Below are 18,848 nucleotides of genomic sequence, written 5' to 3'. Positions count from 1 at the left end.
CGTGCCCAGCTGACCATTTTGTGGTTGGTTCCAACCCGACGGACGGCAAACTTTCATCTTCCATCCCCGATCAAATATTGTCGATCCTTCGATCCTTTCATTGTTCCCATCGGGGCAGAGAGCGTGGGCTGGCACGTAGCTATGCAATAGTTCGGAACTTGCCTACGTGGACTAACCCCCAGCTGCAGTCGTTTATTGATCTATGAGTTGTCACAAGCTGCATACCCGATAACTATTGATGCCGCATATCAAAGACCTCAACGCTCATGAGCGTCCGCCAGAGGTCCTCAAGCAGCGTTACAAGAAATTTCAAAAGTCCACGCTTTCGGAAATAGATTCCGATGCCAGTATTATCGACCTTCAAGCTCTGGACCCCCAGAATCTCCCGAATGAGATCTCTTTGACGCAATGGATCTCTAGCGCAGATCTCCGGCCAGTATTCAACCAATTTGTCGGCCCACGCAAGGGTATGCAGGACGCTTTGCCTGCTAAGGATATCCCCGTTTTCAGCCATCGCTCTGTTTCTGGTCAGCATTATCTGCATGCCTGCTTTTGCGGCACCAATTGTAGAAAAACAATGTTGACATGCTGTAGGCTTGCAGGTGGTCCCATCGCTGCTACCACCGGCCGTTCAGGTCGAGTTACTGTCTCGTTTGTTCCACCGGGACTTGTCTAATCCCCGGCATCGAACCAATCTTCACCTGCACTATGATATCACTTATCCTAGGGCGACTAGTGGGGAAGCCCAGCCGGATGTATCGGTCTCGGCCGATCCTATTTCAGTAGGCGATTGTCCTCCGTCCTTTTTTGGAGATGATCCAGCACGTGTCATAGAGCCCATAGATCCCAATGTGCACAGACCACTCACTGTCCAAAGCCTACTGAACAGAAAGCTACGTTGGGTTACTCTAGGTGGTCAGTATGACTGGACCGCCAAAGTATATCCCGCGGAGCGCCCTCCTGAGTTTCCCTCCGATATTGCAAAGCTCCTGAATGCCATGTTTCCGGCAACCGAGGCTCAAGCAGCTATTTTGAATGTCTACTCCCCGGGCGACCACCTCAGTCCTCATCGTGATGTCAGTGAAGAATGCGATGTGGGCTTGATCAGTGTTAGCTTTGGTTGTGATGGTCTTTTCTTGATCAGCCATGATGATGGGGAGCACTGCGAAATTATTCGGCTTCGCTCCGGGGATGCTGTCTACATGGATGGCACCTCACGGTTTGCTTGGCATGCAGTACCGAAGATCGTGCCGGATACCTGCCCTGAGTGGCTTGCTAACTGGCCATCATGCTCACATGATGGTGTAGCTACTTCCGAATTTGAGATCTGGAAAGGATGGATGTCGGGCAAGAGAGTCAATCTAAACGTTCGGCAAATGGAAATGGCCAAGCCCCAGGGCTGATTGTCATGGCAATTAGATATATTGTGAGACCACGATGGGCTCAGTACTCTGATGGTCATAGCTCAGAATATTCTCTGAGAGCCCATGAAGTTGGCTAGATGGTTTCCAGCCGTTGAAAGCGATGACACCGTTCCATACTGCAGAATCCGGGTTCCGCGCAGTTCTGTCCTTGAACTTTATCTGCTATGCCTGGATATGCCAAATGTTCTGTGCACCGGTATACGCTTGTGTACTCAACGAGACCTCGAGCCCACTCCTTAACCCATCGGCTTACTGGTTAAGTTTGGTAGCAAGCCTTATCTTGTGCTGCAAGCGGGTGATATACCTGGTGTTTTGACAAATATTGATCTGGCCGGCCAGCTACCGGCTTGGATATATCCTGTTTGATGGGATTACATAGAAAGGACGTATATACTAGCCATAAATGATATATATTTTATCGTGACAGAGGGTAAGAGGTGCATCGGAAAATAGAACCGCGGAAGCGATTCCGGCTCAGAACCCGGCGGGGCAGCAGCTGATCGTTGGACCGTTCATTGGGGGTCCCCGTCTACTCCTCCATCATCCCAGCCAACACCGAATCTCCCCCGATCTTATCAGCAATCCGTGTTACTGGCCCTATCTATCTAGCCATCTGAACCACGGCCGAGCACAAGCTACTCCTGCACGTTAGACAAAGCGTCCGGAGGAATGGATGATAAGCAGATATTCCGCACCATTGGCCCCGCTTGCTGCAATCCCCACCTGAACATGAGATAGGATCGGTAAGACAGCGGGATGATCATCCCACCAGACGGACATATAAGACCAAGCCTATCAGCATTCCTTCATCTCGAACCCCCATTCTCAAGTTATATCCCACCCCACCACCACAGTTCCAAATGACCATCCCAGCCTGGCAACAAGCCGCCGAATTCAAGCGTCAATCCACGCTCGACGCCATCCCCGAGAAATGGCGGATCAAGGGCCCCATCCCCTCCCCCACAGAGCAGCGCGACGTGACCGGTGCTTATATCCAGCAATTCTTGACCGAGCGCGAGATTGCAATCACCGAGACCGACGCCGTGGGGATCACTGAGCGCACCACAACGGGCCAGTGGACGGCCGTCGAAGTGACAGAGGCGTTCTGCCATCGTGCTGCGCTGGCGCATCAGCTCGTACGCTCAACCCCTCAATACTACCTATTCCAAACCAATTTATACAGCGAGTACTGATAAACGGGCGATGAAGGTCAACTGTCTCCACGAGGTCTTCTTCGACAAAGCTCTCGAAACCGCCCGGGTTCTCGACGCCTACTTCGCTCAGAACGGCAAACCACTAGGTCCTCTACACGGCCTGCCCGTCAGTCTCAAAGACCAGTTCCACATCCCTGGAGTAGAAACCACCATGGGCTACGTCGGCTGGATCAACACCTTCCAAGGGATCTCCCAGGACTCCCGCTACCTGACTCACGAAAGCGAACTCGTCAAAGAGCTCCGCGCCGCCGGGGCCGTTCTCTACTGCAAAACCAGCGTCCCCATGACCCTGATGGCCGGGGAGACGATGAACAACATCATCAATTACACCCAGAATCCCAAGAACCGGTTTCTCAGTTCCGGGGGCAGTTCTGGGGGTGAGGGGGCGCTGATCGCGCTGCGGGGTTCGCCGGGCGGGTTTGGCACGGATATCGGGGGTAGTATCCGTGTGCCGGCCGCGTTTAATGGGCTGTATGGTATCCGGCCGTCCGTGGGGCGGATGCCCTACGAGGGGGCGGCGAATTCAGGCGATGGTCAGAATGTGGTGTTGTCGGTGATCGGGCCATTGGCTACGTCGGCGAGGGGGTTGACGTTGCTCTTCAAGTCGGTGTTGGGGCAGAGTCCATGGTTGGGGGATCCAGGAGTGTTGGAGATCCCGTGGCGGGAAGAGGTAGAGAAGGAGACGAGGGAGTTGATCCAAAGGGGGCCGGAGGGGTTGGCCTTTGGGATTATGTACGATGACGGGGCGATTCAGCCCCATCCACCGATCAAGCGAGCATTGAAGATAGTGGAAGACACAGTCAGGGCACTGGGACATCGGGTGAGCTGTAGTGACACTTATACTAGACGACGAATCATGCTATCATCCCCAGCTCATCCCCTGGCAACCCCCATCTCACCACACGGCCATGGACATAGCCGTACGCTTCCCCCCTCCACCCCAGCACCACCAAGGATACCAACCAACTAACCCCCACCACCCAGGACCGAGCCTACAGCCTAGACGGCGGCGCCGACGTACTCCAAAACTTCGCCCTCTCGGGCGAACCCCCCCACCCCCAAATCGTCATCGACACCACGGGCTCCCCACAAAAGGTAGCCCAAGAAATTGCCGCCCTGAACGTCGAGAAGCGCGAATACCAGAAACGCTACCTCGATTACTGGAACAGCACCACCCAGTTGACAGGGACGGGCCGTCCCGTCGACGCGGTGATTTATCCCTGTGCGGCGCATGCGTCGGTCATCCCGAGGAAGTATGCGACGGTGGGGTATACGTCGTTCATCAATGTGTTGGATTATACGAGTGTTGTGGTGCCGGTGACGAATGCGGATAAGGGGGTGGATGTGGTGACGGAGAGAGAGTATTTGAGTGAGTTGGATCGGAAGACGGATGGGGAGTGTGAGTTATTTTCTTTACTTTTTTTGTCGTGGGGAGTGTGTTTGGGATATACTGACTGGGATGTAGATGATGCGGAGGCGTATGATGGCGCACCAGCTGGGATCCAGCTCTTTGGACGGCGTCTGCAGGAAGAGAAGATCTTGGTGCTGGCGGAGTATCTGGGTGAGAAGATTAAGGAAGCATATGCTTGATTGGAACCAGTTCATCACGTACTACAATGATATTATGGAACATGGATCATGAGATTGGAAGAGTCTCTAGAACAAAGTACAAGAATGTATATGGCAATAGTCATAGTCATGTCATGAAGCCCACTGGCTGTCTATCACCTACCACCTACCACCTGCTACCCATCTACCACCCCTCCAACGGGGTAATTTTCGCACGAACTCCATCCTTAGGACTCACTGTCGCACCTTCACGAAGGAGTAACGGTGCGTTCGGATCTTCAAGTTCAAACTGAAACTTCCCCACAAAGGCAGCGAGAAGACATGCGAGTTCTGCTTTCGCGAAGCCCATCCCGATACAACTGCGGGGGCCATGGATGAAGGTCAAGAAGGCGTAATTGCTGGTCGCGCCCCCGGTGTTCGCCCCGCCGGGACCAAGCCACCGCTCCGGATCGAATTTATCTGCGTCCGGCCCCCAGAGAGTCTTATCGTGATTCGTCATGGCGGGGACGATGTGGACGATTGTTCCTTTGGGGATATGCTGGCCGGCGAGAGACGTATCTTTGGTCGCGATGCGGCTGGTGATGGGAACGGAGGGGTAGAAGCGGAAGACTTCGTTGCAGACGGCGTTGAGGTAGGGGAGGGAGTCGAGGGTGGTGGCGGAGATGGGCTCGGGGTTTTCGACGGAGATGGAGGGGAGGTTGGTCCGGATTTCTTCGCGCAGACGGGTTTGAACCTCCGGATGTTTGCTGAGGGCGTAGACGCACCATTGGAGGGCGGTGGAGGTGGTTTCGTGGCCGGCAGCTAGGAAGGTCATCATTTGGTCGATGAGTTCTTCGTCGGTGAATCCGTCGCTGGAGAGGGCGACGGAGATGATGTCGACGGCGTCGGTGGTTTGGTGTGTTTTGTCGCCTTTGGTGGATGAGCGCGCGTCGCAAATCATTTGGAGTGCGACGCTGCGGATGTAGGCGGAGCTCTCGGCGATGTAGCGGTTGCGTTTGAAAGGGAGTTTGTGGACGAGGTGGGCGGCGTCGAAGATCAGTCCGGTAAGGAAGAGGCCTTTCTCGAGACGCGTAGGCGGCACGCTGTTGATTTTGTGGTACTGGATTGCGAGCTCATTGTTGGGATTACTGAGGGAATTGAAATCTCGGTTCATTCCAGCCAGGCCGATGATGTCGAGGGTTGCTCGGCTGGTCCAGGTTGATACGCGGATGACGTTGTCTGTTGGGGTTCCCCGACGGCGCAGGTCTTCTTCGATGAGTTTCACCATCTCAATGCCCTTGGACCAGAAAATCGGGTAGAGGTTTTTGATATGGCGATAGGAGAAGGCGGGCATGAGAAGCTTCCGTTGGCGCTGGATGACAGGTGAGTTGACGACGAGTAAGAACAGAATAGAATTGGCCGTGTGCGACATACCTTATGCTCCGCACCCTCTACTAAGAGGACACCATGTTCCCCAGTGACGCGACCAAGCGAGCGCCGGACCAGCGGTGGCTTCTCAAACTCATAGGCCTTTTGAACGAGAAGTTCGCCCAAGGCTTTGGGGGTTGTCACCATGGTGCGCTCAATGTTGCCGGCCATGTAGAATCGGATCAGGCCATCATTGGGCAGGTCGTGGTTCCACTGGCGCATCCGCTCGTACTGGTCCTCGGGGACGAACGTGGGATTGTTGCCGGTGAGCCATGATCGTACCTACGTCGGAACAAGATTAGCAACGCTTGTCTGATGAGTGGCTCGGGTGCAGCTTACCGGAGGGGTTGGAATGTGCTTAAGAGGAGTAAAGTAGACAGGATACAAAGCCACGCGGTAGAATATTCTCAGAAGGACCGTGATGGCAGATAGTATGATAAAAGCCGTAAATGTCGACCGGAAGTACGTGTATCCAGCGATGGCCAGATGGATGGTATTCCAGGGGATTCCCGCCATGGTGGAAGTGACGGGTTGTCGCGATGGGATGTACAGGCACAGGAAGATCGACCGGGACTTACCCGAGTATTGAGAGAGATCGAGATCCAAGTTCAGTAAGAAAGAATAAAACTAGAAAATAACGGGTTAGAAACGAGCAAGAACGGTGAGCTACTGAAATACTGCATGATCTCCGGCTTTATATAGAAAGAAAGACACGACGGCCCAACGTCACGAGCCGGAGAAATTCGAGCTGGCCGATTTACGAGTCAGCCAGTCGGGGCCTCGGGGCTTACCTGGATGCCTGGACGGATCCATCCCCTCAACAGCCACCGGGGGGTGCGGTTCCCATGCCCACCCGAACAGGGGTTAGAGCCGACAGGGATGAGGGTTATGCCGCGATCCTTTGGGAGACATGGTACGGAGGACTCCGTATAGAGCGGCATAAGTAGGGAATTAGGAGGAGGAGCCCCAGTCGAGGCTGGTGGGGAGAAACGTCATGAGAAGCAGTGAAGGGAGAACAAAGCCGCTTCAGCTGGCGGCTGATTGGCGGGAGGGCACGTGGGGTCGGTACCGAAACAGTCACCTGCAAGTCAGATGGATAGTACGAGGCAGGTAATCCGGTAAGATAACGACTAACGAAGGACCAACGGGCTGGGCCCGCAAGGTTTACCCGTTTCGGCAACTCGCTCGTCGTTTCAGCCTTTCGATCGGTCGCCATTTATAGCATCCCTCGCGGGCAAGGGATGGCCGGGTTATCAAACCTTAGTTAACACTAAACAAAGCTGTGGCACGCGCCATCTCCATTCCGAAAGATTCTAACTATCTACAGCCGCTCCCGGCAATTTCGAAAATACGTACGAAAAGATCTCCCGGCTTTTGTACAGATTCTCCACCCGCAACCGCTCGTTGTACAGATGCGCGTTGTCACTGGCCTGCCCACACGGTAGATTCGCCGCGGGCGCCGAGAATTCCTTCTCCAGAAATCGGATGGTCGGGATCGATCCACCCTCGCGGATGTAGATCGGCCGCACGCTGGACCCGCCGCGTTCTCCCCCAGTCGCACCGGACGCCTTCTCCCCAGCAGCGTGGGGAGTCGATGTCCCCGCAGGTTCATCCGCGACAGGTGCCCCCGATTTGCTCGCCAGGGTCGAGGACGTGGGCACCGTCGTGTTCAGAGACGACCGCTGGCGGGCCGCCTTCTCTGCCGAGGACGTCGTCGTCGACATGATGATCCGGTCAATGTGCGATGCCAAGCTATCCGCCGAGTCCTTGCGCTGGAGACCGGACCGCTCCTTCGACCGCTTGGCGCCGGTCGTCAGGTCCGAGTGCTCCCGTTGAATAGGCGGGTAGGCATATTTCTGGGGCTTGTTCTTGGGCGACCAGGCCGCCGTGATTGCCTCCGCCAGGGTCTCGAAGATCTCGTTGTCCGGATCGCCCAACCAAGGATCCGATTTGCCCGTGATTTCAATGGTCAGATCATTCTGCGAGTCCAGTCGATCAAACTGCTCCTGTGCATACAGGGTCAGGTTGGTGGCCACCTCGTCCGCTTCCTGGTTCGGCACCAGTCGGATGGACAGGCTGGCCTTGGCTTTGCGGGATATCGTTGTGGTCGCGCTCTTGCTGCTTCCGGGCACCTCGACAGCATGGATGGTCAGGGACGGCTCACGCCAGCGATGCATGAGGGACTTGATGAGGGCTTCACTGTCCGCAATTTCAGGGTGGTGCGGTAGAAGAATCTCCGCAATTGCGGTGTAGCGCTGGCGTTCCGTTTCGGTGAGCGGGAGAACCGGTTGTTGGAAGCCCGGGAGGTTGATGCGGCCCTTGGGTCCGACCAAGGTGCCCAGAAGCATGGTCAGGTCCTTCAATGGCTCGTCGAGCAGGGAACTTCCATCGATACCACTGTGCAGATCAGGATGATCACTCGTAACGACGAGGTTGGCATGGACCACTCCGCGTAGACCGTAGGTCAAGCATGGGTTATTATCATCCAGCCAGTAACTGTTGGCCAGCAGGATCCAATCCACCGGGCCGATTTCTGGCTTGTGTTTGCGAACTGTCTCATGGAAGTTCTGGGACCCCGATTCTTCTTCACCCTCAATAAGGAAGACGACGTTGCAGCGGAGCGCTTTCTGTCGCGCAAGGTCGGCAGCAGCATACAGGGCCGCCAGGATGGGGCCTTTGTTATCTGACACGCCGCGCCCGTACAAGAAACCATCAATGGAGGTTAGTTGATACGGATCCGTGTTCCACTTGGCCCGGTGGGCATCGGCTCCAACGACATCGTAGTGACCATAGAACAGGATCGTTTTATCGACCTTGTCCAAGGCCGTGGCGGCGAATCGCGCATGCACAATTGGATTCGTATCCTCCCCAGTGGTCAATAATTTAGTTTTGGCGCCCAGGTAGATGCAGTGCCGGCGGAGGAATGCAGCACCCTGGTTGCACTCGCCGGCAAACTTCGGGCTCGATGAGATCGTCTTAAATGCCACGAACTTAGATAAGCAGTTGACCATTTCATCTGAACCGGTCAATAAGTACAACCCTTCCTAGGCATTCTGGGGCCATACCGTTGTTAATTGGAGGCTGCTCGCCCTGAGCGCGAGATACATCCGTTAAATCCCAAATACCAACAGTATTATCGTTACCACCGCTAGCGTAGATGTAACGATCCTTGAAGCGACCGGATGACGACGCCAACATGGTGCCTCCGTGAGCCACCCAGCTACCGATCTCCTCAAACCGCGAGTTAAACTTCTAGAGGCCGGTTAGTGTTGCACTCCAAATTCCGGGTGAGACCACTTGCCTTGATGACACCATTGGAGTCTCCGCACACTGCGACGCCGTTAATGATATCGACTGCCCACAGGTCACCCGTATGCATGGAGATTCGCTTCACCAGCTGGTGAGAGTCCAGATTCCAGATATTCAAGGAACCCCCTGCAAGACCACAGTAGAGGAACGAGCCCTCAACAGCGATAGAAAGGACCGGGTCTCCGTTTTGGAGCTTCGCAATCGGCGACGGCACTGCATTGTCCTTGTCTTCGTTTAGGCGCCACATCTTGACCACACCATCACCTGCGCCAGTCAGGAGCACCTCTTCAGTGGGGGCTGACTCAATCAGCCCTCTCACTAGACGCATAGTGTAGATGTAGCCATGGTGCGAAAATAGGCGGTGGTGGTCCCGTTTGAAGGTGAGAACCTGACCACCTCGATGAACGCCATCGGAGCCAGGGTCCGATCTGGGAGCCCGACTACCGTCCGGACCACGTGAGTCAAAGAATCGATGGGTCCGTCTGGACAGCTGAGCGGCCGAATGCCTGGTCAAAGCCGCATCCGGCTGCGATATATCACACCACTGACCTTGTCAGCACGGAGCACACTCTTCTAGACAGGATCCTTAGGTACCTGGATGCTGGTGTTTTGACCACCACAGTATATCGTCTTTAAGCTGGACGAGTAGGCCACAGCGAAGATGTCACCCACATCGTGATGGGAGTGGATGGAATAAAGCCGGTCAAAGGTCCTCGTGGACCAAACCTGTGGCTTGTCAACATGGCAGGGGCATATGTCGGACGAAAGCAGTTACATTGACGACGGAATCTCCTCCACTAGAGAAGAGAAGCTCTCCGTCTTCAGAGAGGAATAGATCAAGCACGCTCTCTTGATGAGCATGCACTGAGAGAACGAGATCGTAAGTTTCCAAGGACCATGCCTATGATGAGTCAGTGGGCGATCGCACTGATGAGAGGAGCCACGTACGACAATGTCTCCTCCCTGAAGCCCAGCGAAGACACACTCCTGATCTAAAACCAGGGCTAGGACCGACCGACTAGCTTGGACGCGGTGGCCGATGCCACACTCCGTCGGGAGAGTCGCGTGAGCTGAGTCATGAGCGAGATGAGCCGTCACGGAGCGAGGATCGGACTCCCACACTTTGGTTTGGTCATCGGTCTCCGAGATGCTATCGGATTCTACATGTACTGCGTGGTCCATTGCTCCCGCAATGGAGCCGGAATATCTCAGCTATGCTTCTTTCAATTGCGTGGGCAGATCAGTGGTCAGTTTCACGTGATGTGATACAGGAAGTGAGGCGTGCGCTGATGGGGCGGTGGATAAGGAAGATAGAGATAGAGAAAGAAAAGGTGCGTCGGCACTATCAGGCAAGACAGGCTAGCATCAATCAGGATGGGAGCAGAAGGAGTGATGCTGAGGGAATGCAACAACGTGTTGATTGAGGTGGAACAGCTTGATTTGCTTCACCTCCAGGGATGTCGTGATCGACCCGGTGAAGGTTGTCAAGGTGGACGAATCACCGTCGAGGATAATAATACTAGTGGCCCCAGCGAGCGAAACTCGGCTGTGGCGGTGCGACGGAGGATACCGGACGGAACGGAATATCCATTACTCACTGGGCTTCTGGTCGGGGACTTTCCAGCAACTCCTGTCCCTGCAGTCCATGAGCCTTCCATTTCCTTTCGATTTGACCTTTGGGCTCCTTTGAGCTCCACTAGCAATCCGGGGCGAGACATAAGAGCACATCACTAACCTCGGTTCCCAAAACAGACGTGCGATCAAGGTGTCAGTCACGCACAGCGACATGGTTCATAGATGCCCATTTGACAAGCCAACGTTGCTCTCTGCAGCCCCCATGGAGGAAGTAGTCTTTATAGGAGAATGTCTGAAATCAGGGGCAAAGGCTGACACCTGATTGCGACATATGGAGCACGGAGACTGGGACAGATAACGCATCTTGACGCACTTCGATCGACCGAGCTGACTACTGGGGACGGGCTGCAGAGGATGATAAAGAGCCAGCTGTCGGAATCCGTCCCATGGCCGGCGTTGGTTGGGTCGACATATTTCAAAAGTGTGTAGGGGTTACGGGGTATCTTGGCTACAGGTTGGATCGGGTGGAGGAGACGGAAAAGGGGGCGAGCTGGAGAAAAAGGAAGCAAGTCGATCACAATTCTCAGCCCGTGGGAGGCATCCTTTTTTCCGGGCAGCCATCTCTGCTGATGGGGGCATGCCCCGTATAGCATTATGGGAATTGCATGAGCTGGAAGGAGGATACTTAAGGTATCGAAACCACATCCATACCGGAAAACCCGCGGACCTCCCGTGGGGCGACACCAGCCACAGTGGCGGTGACAGCCCTCACCAATCACGAGGGGCGGCATCACCGCCATTCCTGCCAATGCCTGTGGTCCTCAGGCACCCGCCGGGGTTGGGCCACTGCCAATTGCCATGAACCCCTCCACCGTCCGTCAAACTTAGTGGCCCTCCATCGGGGGTCGTTGGAGATGGAGGGAGGTGCCTGGTGTCCAGTGGTACCACCCCGGTTCTCAATCCATGGTCCTCTGTATATAAGGCTGAGAGGGCCTTGAGGTCGCCCAGCTGCTCTGGGATGAAGTCTGTCTGCATCGGCGTCAGGTACGAGACCAAGACCCCCTCCCATAGACCTCCCACGTCAGTACCCAAGCGCCTTCCCCGCTAATGGAGCATTTGCTCCGTTGGATCGCGCCGTGACAGCAACGCAGTCTCCACGGATCCGTGCAGCCATTCAGATCTTGGGACTCGATCGCTTCGGCGCATTTGTTGCCTTGTTCCCAGCTTCATCGACACCCAACCGGTTTGGATTGGCAAGGCGGATACTTCTCCTATTCATCGCTTTATGCCCATTTTAGGCGCCGCAGCCGGGCCTGCGTCCTTTTAGAACCCCCCAGCCCCCTCAAATTCAGCCCCTGTCGCTGCTCTGCACTCTACTTGACTGCCCTTACCTTGTCTTCTGTGCCGTGCAAATCTCTTCCGTGGCGTGGTCACCCGCCTGCATGCTAGTTGGTTGCATCGTACCGGACCTTTCCGCCGCTTATCCTCCATCGTCTAATCACTTCGTCTTAAATCATTCCGACCACCACCACCACAGCTGAGCTGCAAACTCTTGACAGCAGGCATCAGCTTTTCAAATTTGCCATCGGCGCAGTTATATCTCAGACCCCGGAACTGCGATTTCCGTCAGTACCTCGACGCCAAGGCCTGGACCACCATTCCGTCATTCCAGACTTTGGGATCGGGGCCAAATCTCCACCGGGCCCTACTAGTGTCGATATTATTCCATTTTTATATCCGCTCGCCAGGTTTTGCTACACCGCTCGTCTTACTCTCGGTTCTTGGTGGAACTCTTGCTTGTCACTTCATCGATGCTTCTTCCTATTTGAATGTCCGCTGGGCGACATCTCAATTAAGGAAAGGAGTCAATTGACATCAACGCCGGGTGAAAACAAACCAGATACTCAGCTACCATGGCTCCCCTGGGCGAAACGATCGCCGTGATTGATAAGTCCGGCAAAGTCGTGAGTACGGTACATACATCCAATCTCCCCGCTAACTCCATGGCACACGGTACTAATTCCAGTGGTTGACAGAGCAAACATCTGTTTGGCGTTTTCAGTCAAGCCAAGAATGCCTATCGCGAACGCAAGGCCCAATTTCAGTCGGAGCGAAACGCTAAGATTGCCGAGAGAGAAGCACTAAGGGCCATCGAGAACTTTCACATTGACGATGCGCCCTCAGTCGCATCTTCGCGGAGGAGCCGTTCTCGATACCACTCAGGTCGCAGTCATCACCCTCGCGAGCCTTCAGTCTATGAAGAGGACGTGCAATGGCAAGATCCGTATGCAGATCCATACGACGGTCGGCCAGTTGAGATGGTACGCCGTCACACCCACGATGTCGTCATGCGCGGGCCGGAGCGACCAACAACCAGTCGCTCTAAATCCGATGCTCAAGTCGACATGGACCTAGCGTACGGTGACTTCCACCCGTCGGCCCTGGAGAAGGTGCCATCTCCGGAACAGGGCCAACTTCAGCGAATCGAAGATCCTGAATTAAATGGCCTCGTGAACAAGGCTCAGTGGCTCCTGGAGGAGGCCGACTGTATGCAACATAGCGCGACCGCCACTATCGCGCATCTGCAGAAGCATCCAGACGCTATGGCTGCTGTGGCGCTCACCTTGGCCGAGATCAGCAATCTTGTGACAAAGATGGCGCCATCCGCGCTGTCGGCCCTCAAGACCGCGGCTCCTACCATCTTCGGTTTGCTTGCGAGCCCACAGTTCTTGATCGCGGCAGGTGTTGGTATTGGAGTCACGATTGTGATGTTTGGTGGCTATAAGATCGTCAAGCAGATCCAGGCTGCCACCACCACCACCACCACGACTAACCCTATGAGGGCGCCGGCTGCCGAGGAAGACCCTGGCATGGATGACATGATGGAGTTCAATACTGAATGCCTGAGTACCGTCGAGATGTGGCGGCGCGGCGTAGCGGACGCCGAGGCCTATAGCGTTGGTACTTCCGTCGACGGGGAATTTATCACCCCTACCGCAGCGGCTATGTCGGGCATTGATGTGACTACGGCACGAATGTCTCGGGACCCGCGGTTCAAGTTCGACGATGACGGTCGCTCGACAGCATCTTCCCGGCGCTCTCGTCGGTCGCGGACGCATCACGAAAGTTCCCGCGCCGATCACCGACCGGAGTCACACGCCGGCTCGAAGGCCCCCTCACGGATGTTCTCTAAAGCGCCGTCCAAGGCGCCGTCGAGGGCACCCTCGCATGCGCCCTCCCGAGCGGAATCCCGTTACTCCGACATGGAACCGAAACCAAAGGAGAAAAAGAAGCGATCCAGCCGTCTTCGTCTGATGTTCACTGCGTGAACTTGACACTTTTACTTAACGACAGATTGATTACGAATGAAAATGTATATAATATTGTATATAGGGGGTTGGGCTTTACGATTGGTCTTTGATTCGGATTAACGATGGGTTGGATATTTGTTGGCGCAATAGACTTGGCGAATTTGTTTCCTTTAACAATATACCAGTTCTATAAAAGATACAGTATGAGAATGCTGGCACGATGTGCCTCAACACCTATATGGGTTCTACAAACAAATCAAAAGACACATTCATGAGACAACAACAAGAAAAAAACCACCCTTACCACCAATAATTGGTCCAATACACCCAAGAGCAGCCCGTAAGAACCACGATTCCCAAACCGCTACGAGATTTACCCATCTGATCATAATGACGGAAGACTCGAAAAGTGTGGGAGGGAGACGTAGTGACATGGTTGGGAAGTCAGAATGGAAGATCTACGATATGCTACAACGGTGGAACATTCCAGCGATCACAATCGTATAGTAGATACGAACGCAGTATATCTAATACATTCCTAATCTGGAGTCTAGTTCGAATACGTAGTCCCCTCTATTGTCGACCAGTCATCTCAACCCAGGCTCGTTGGTCCTTAGTGTTGCAGAATAGGCCATGAGCGATGTTCTCGCAATCTTCAACGACTGGTTCATAGATAGTGATTATCAAAACCAAAGATCATACACAAACCGCACTGGAATTGATATAATTTTAGCATTGATGCCCGTTATGATGTTCGTGAGATCGAGATATAGAATGACCGAGGCACTTAGAGGGGCGGTACAATCTACAACCGAGTAGCGTAGCGCTGCATTGTGGCGGCTGATTTGCGGGTCCAATTTATTTATTCTCTTGAGTCTTGAGACTGTGACAGCCCCACTGTCCCATCCTTAGATGAAAGCACAGGCCATTGAGATTCGAAAGCACGTAGCCATCTTCTCTTCCCCCAACTTGTTGATCGAATGTGAGTGGGATAAATACTGGAATAGCCGCCTCTCGCTGTGCATGTTGTTCTTCATCATGGATAGCGCCGCGTCGTTTATTTGGTAGTGTGCAGCTTGTCGTTTGCTTTCACAAGAGCGCAACACTTGGGTTTTGTCCCATCTTTGGCTAGCTTGAGATAATTCTGTATCCTGATCAGAAAGGTTCCATTTTTCAAGGCGAGTCATGTCTTGAGCTTGTGTGTTAATGCTGGATCCATGGTGGATACGTGAAAGGGCCGAGTTGGGTGGTATGTGTAGACAGAAGGAACAGACGGAATAGAAGAGACAGACGAAACAGAAGGATCAGAAGAGACAGAAACGGAAGCACACGAGTAAGATGATGAAGAGAATAGCTTTTCTATTGTTCGGTAGGTATGTTCTTGGCACAAGTGTACTAAGGACAGGACCATGGAGGTGTCTTTAGGACATAGTATATGAAGCCTTCCTTTTTAGTGGACATAAAAAGAGACTGCATTCGGGTACAAGGCCTTGAGCAAGTAATCCACAGCATATTGTGATTTCTACTGTCTAAACGGTGTCTTGAGAGGGAGAGGTTGTAGAGAATGGAATCCGGCGCTGGTTGCTACAGAAGAAGTTAAGGTATACAGCACCGATCTATGATCATTGGAAGATATTCAATTGGTAGGTATCCTTCACTCCTTGCCAGTTGGGCATGAATGACAAACGAATTGTCTCATTCATTATTTACTATGAGGTACTATCCTTCACTGTTCCACTGTCCACTGTCGAGAAGCCCAGATAGTGAGGAGCAACGGCTAGTAGTGCTTACAAGATAGTGGTCTGAATATTGATGTTGATATTAGATGGATACACTAGCTCCTCCTAGCACAAGTAGGAGGTGGGATGTAGACACGGTACGGAGTATGTTTCAGAGGCAACAGAGGCAACAGAGACGGCCAAGGCGGATGGGAGACAAAAGCATATTGGGTGGGCCGGCCATAGACTTCCATTACAACGGTCACGCACGTTCAAGCGTAACGGGGGTCTGCAGCTTCCGCCAATCGAAGGCGTGGCCCACTGGAACTGTCTCTCTATCAACAGATCACTGACTCAATCTGGACTTTCCGGGTGCAGCTACTGCAAGGCTGTACCTGCGACGACACGAGGCATCGGTGTTATCATCATTGAAATTAGTCAAGGGCAATTCTTCGTGATCAACGGTCCGACATCGGCAAGAAGAGATTTCCTCAAGAACATCTGCTGCAGACGCAAATCGCGCCCTGGAGGTTGCACAATCCTCGTATATGTAGGAGCGACAGTCGTCACAATCCGGATGGAGTAAGGTTCGAGAACAATAGTGGGAGAACTAAAGGGGCCGGTCATGCGGTCGGCTTATGGCATGCAGCTTATCACCCGGGCTCTTGTGACACTGCAGCCCCAGAATCCTTTGTACTAGGTAGGTCCGAGAGACCTGTTCCCAAGTTCCTCGTCATATCGTCGGTATCTACTCCGTAGCTGGCTCAACAACTAGTATTTGGGCTATAGATCAGAATTATGGCGTCGATCAACATCGGCAATGGGGAGAAGAGTACCTGCCGGGCACCAAGCAAAGGACCGTGGCCGCTGGGCGGGGAAGCGAGGCGTGAACAGGGGCAGGAAACGCACTGGGGAGCCCGGCAGATGGAGTCCGGCAGAACAGCCGGGGAAGTCGGTTAGTCATCGCCGGCGGCTGGCCAGCAAGGCCCCTGATTCGCTCCCGGAGACCGTTCGGCCTCTTGGCCCGTTTTCTGCCTTCTTCTGCCTCCTGTGTGCATCCAGTCTGCATCCCATGCATCTAAGCCTGGAGGTGGGGGGCTTGTTCTCCTCCCTGATCAACCTGACCCTCGCGGAAGTCTGAACGGCCAGCCTGCCAGCCTGCCAACCTGCCAGCCTACCTGTCCCAGCTAAGCCATCCAGACGCGAGACCCAATAATGGTCCAATGGATTCGCAACGGGTCTATACGACTCACCCGGGTGGCCGGCCGGCCTCCTCCTCAGTGGAGAAGCCATCCGGGGGTCGTGCTTGCCGATTTCCGGCTGTAGGGATTTCGAAGATTTGTGTCTAGTCCTAGAAACCTTTATCAGGGCTTGTTCCCCGTCTGGATTGTGATTGCCTTGGGTGGTAGATTGGATCATTGGATGAACTCCTGTACCTGAGTGGCGAACCCTCCACCCGCGGATTTTGTACGGCCTAGATTCGCCTGCTCTGGTAGCTTCGCGCCTCCGAATTTTATTCTATTTTTGACTGTTTTCTTCCCGCCTTTGCCTCATTCTTTGCTGTCTTTCGTGATACCCTTTTCCGTGGTATATCGAATATCTCCGTCAACATGGAGCAGGCAAAGACACCCCTGCAGGTGATTGTGGTTGGGTAAGTCAAATCTTTTCTCTTCCACACTTGAATGGTGGCTGACGTGATTCCCAGTGCGGGTATGAAATGCTACTCCTGAGCTGTAGCGAAGAATGCGTCACTAACTCCACCAGGCATTGGGGGTATGGCTGCGGCGTTGACCCTGGGTTTACGAGGACATCAGGTCACCGTCCTGGAATCGGCACCCAAGCTCATGGAAGTCGGGGCTGGCATTCAGGTCTCTCCGAATATGCTGACGCTCTTTGATCGTAAGCTCTGCTCCCTCCCCTGGTGATCGAACCCATCTAATGACTCAGGGTGGGGTGTCTCGCCGTTGATCCACGCCAAGGATGTGGCTTTGGAGCATATCCATGTGCGACGATGGGAAGATGGCAGCATTCTTGCCACTTTGCCAGTCAACAAGTCCTACGGCCAACAGACGGTCATCCACCGGGCTGACCTCCACAACGCTCTGATTGAGCGGACACTGACGCTATCCAATGTGGAACTGCGCGTCAACTCCCCCGTCGCCGAGGTCCAGTTTGACCCGGCAGCGGTGGTCTTGGCCAATGGCAATGTGGTCGAGGGAGACATTGTCATCGCTGCTGACGGTATCAAGTCTGCTCTACGGGACCAACTGCTGGACGAATCCTCGGTCAAGGCCATCCCCACGGGTGATGCAGCTTACCGAATTATGCTGCCCCGCAGCGCTCTCGAAAGCGATCCGGAGTTGAAAACCTTGGTTGATGAGCCGCAAGCTACTCGGTGGCTCGGACCCGGCCGTCATATCATTGCGTATCCAGTGCGCAATCACGACATGTACAACGTCGTCCTGCTTCACCCTGACCGCCACGGCGTCGAGGAGTCGTGGACGACCAAAGGCTCCAAGCAAGCCATGGCTGAAAACTACAAGGGATGGGACCGACGGGTCACGAAGCTGATCGACCTGGTCCCAGACGATGACGTCCTGGAATGGAAGCTGTGTCTGCACGCCCCATTGAGAACCTGGGTCCGGGGCTCCGTGGCTCTCATTGGTGACGCCTGCCACCCCATGCTGTCAGTCTCCTTTATGCTACTGTCAGCAGTCTACTAATGTTCTGTAGACCGTACGTTGCGCAGGGTGCTGCTCAAGCCGTGGAGGATGCGGCTGCGCTTGGCGTCCTGCTCTCCACTATCACCTCGCGGGCCGAAATTCCCACGGCGCTGGAAGCCTACGAGAAATCTCGGAAGCCCCGCGCGGAGACCGTCCAGCAATCCGGCTCGGAAAACCGCATCACGCTGCACCTGCCCGATGGTCCGGAGCAGCGCGCGCGCGACGAACAATTCCGCGCCTCACTGACGAGCGGTTCGAATCCCGACCGATGGTCCGATCTGGAGACGCAAAAGTTCCTTTGGGGATGGGATGCCGAGAAGGCAGCTCTGGATGCATGGACTGGTAAGTCGACTGGTCCTACGGTCTGCCAATATCTACTAACAACGCTAGAACTCCAAGGCAACCACGTGTCCGAACTGCGGCACCATCTGTGAGATTATCTCGCAACTACACGTTCCTTCTTCAACATGACTGGGATTAGATTTTAGCTTTGGCGTTTTCCTCAACGTTACGATTAGCGACGGATACTTACGACTGTACATACATACACCGCATAGAATGCACATACGAACTTCTACATACCTTTTCTGTGAGACCT

At 54.2% G+C, this 18,848-nt stretch overlaps 6 protein-coding genes across 6 annotated transcripts; 4 read left to right on the top strand and 2 right to left on the bottom strand.

Annotated features, from left to right (window-relative positions):
• The first annotated feature begins 64 nt into the window (after positions 1–64).
• alkB (oxidoreductase, 2OG-Fe(II) oxygenase family) lies at positions 65–1,849 on the top strand. Its single transcript, XM_025717102.1, has 2 exons — positions 65–527; positions 595–1,849. The coding sequence occupies exons 1-2, from the start codon at positions 239–241 to the stop codon at positions 1,401–1,403; spliced, it is 1,098 nt and encodes a 365-aa protein (XP_025572024.1). The 5' UTR covers positions 65–238; the 3' UTR covers positions 1,404–1,849.
• A 119-nt stretch (positions 1,850–1,968) lies between these two features.
• Positions 1,969–4,359, top strand: gmdA (putative general amidase GmdA). The gene is made up of 5 exons (XM_025722867.1): positions 1,969–2,560; positions 2,634–3,458; positions 3,511–3,558; positions 3,623–4,037; positions 4,104–4,359. The coding sequence occupies exons 1-5, from the start codon at positions 2,285–2,287 to the stop codon at positions 4,226–4,228; spliced, it is 1,689 nt and encodes a 562-aa protein (XP_025572023.1). The 5' UTR covers positions 1,969–2,284; the 3' UTR covers positions 4,229–4,359.
• BO80DRAFT_467549 (cytochrome P450) lies at positions 3,960–6,508 on the bottom strand. Its single transcript, XM_025722866.1, has 3 exons — positions 5,954–6,508; positions 5,621–5,896; positions 3,960–5,558 (listed from the first exon to the last, which is right to left on the bottom strand). Exons 1-3 carry the CDS (start codon positions 6,128–6,130, stop codon positions 4,392–4,394), a joined length of 1,620 nt encoding a protein of 539 aa, XP_025572022.1. The 5' UTR covers positions 6,131–6,508; the 3' UTR covers positions 3,960–4,391.
• Positions 6,509–6,927: 419 nt separating this feature from the next.
• BO80DRAFT_363231 (glutamine amidotransferase subunit DUG2) lies at positions 6,928–10,105 on the bottom strand (the record flags this gene model as incomplete). The annotated part of the gene is made up of 6 exons (XM_025716087.1): positions 6,928–8,630; positions 8,680–8,866; positions 8,925–9,467; positions 9,518–9,649; positions 9,699–9,824; positions 9,872–10,105. 6 exons carry the CDS (start codon positions 10,103–10,105, stop codon positions 6,928–6,930), a joined length of 2,925 nt encoding a protein of 974 aa, XP_025572021.1.
• Positions 10,106–12,411: 2,306 nt separating this feature from the next.
• On the top strand, positions 12,412–13,827 carry BO80DRAFT_457946 (uncharacterized protein; the record flags this gene model as incomplete). The annotated part of the gene is made up of 2 exons (XM_025722255.1): positions 12,412–12,471; positions 12,535–13,827. The coding sequence occupies 2 exons, from the start codon at positions 12,412–12,414 to the stop codon at positions 13,825–13,827; spliced, it is 1,353 nt and encodes a 450-aa protein (XP_025572020.1).
• Positions 13,828–17,137: 3,310 nt separating this feature from the next.
• BO80DRAFT_481753 (putative salicylate hydroxylase) lies at positions 17,138–18,822 on the top strand (the record flags this gene model as incomplete). Its single annotated transcript, XM_025723384.1, has 5 exons — positions 17,138–17,173; positions 17,270–17,426; positions 17,475–18,213; positions 18,261–18,592; positions 18,641–18,822. 5 exons carry the CDS (start codon positions 17,138–17,140, stop codon positions 18,682–18,684), a joined length of 1,308 nt encoding a protein of 435 aa, XP_025572019.1. The 3' UTR covers positions 18,685–18,822.
• Positions 18,823–18,848: the final 26 nt, after the last annotated feature.

Source organism: Aspergillus ibericus (genome assembly GCF_003184845.1).
Source record: "Aspergillus ibericus CBS 121593 unplaced genomic scaffold BO80scaffold_42, whole genome shotgun sequence".
Classification (NCBI taxonomy): Eukaryota; Fungi; Ascomycota; class Eurotiomycetes; order Eurotiales; family Aspergillaceae; genus Aspergillus; species Aspergillus ibericus.
Note: the sequence above shows the minus strand (reverse complement) of the source record. Positions and strands in the feature narration are given on the sequence as shown.

Bases quoted from the DNA above. Each gene is read 5' to 3' on its own strand.
- BO80DRAFT_467549 (XM_025722866.1), bottom strand. From the start codon at position 6,130: ATGGCGGGAATCCCCTGGAATACCATCCATCTGGCCATCGCTGGATAC. The intron at 5,897-5,953 runs GTAAGCTGCACC...GTTCCGACGTAG, and splicing joins AGCACATTCCAACCCCTCCG to GTACGATCATGGCTCACCGG. The intron at 5,559-5,620 runs GTATGTCGCACA...CCTGTCATCCAG, and splicing joins TAGAGGGTGCGGAGCATAAG to CGCCAACGGAAGCTTCTCAT.
- gmdA (XM_025722867.1), top strand. From the start codon at position 2,285: ATGACCATCCCAGCCTGGCAACAAGCCGCCGAATTCAAGCGTCAATCC. The intron at 3,459-3,510 runs GTGAGCTGTAGT...TATCATCCCCAG, and splicing joins TCAGGGCACTGGGACATCGG to CTCATCCCCTGGCAACCCCC. The intron at 3,559-3,622 runs GTACGCTTCCCC...CCCACCACCCAG, and splicing joins ACACGGCCATGGACATAGCC to GACCGAGCCTACAGCCTAGA.
- alkB (XM_025717102.1), top strand. From the start codon at position 239: ATGCCGCATATCAAAGACCTCAACGCTCATGAGCGTCCGCCAGAGGTC. The intron at 528-594 runs GTCAGCATTATC...GACATGCTGTAG, and splicing joins CAGCCATCGCTCTGTTTCTG to GCTTGCAGGTGGTCCCATCG.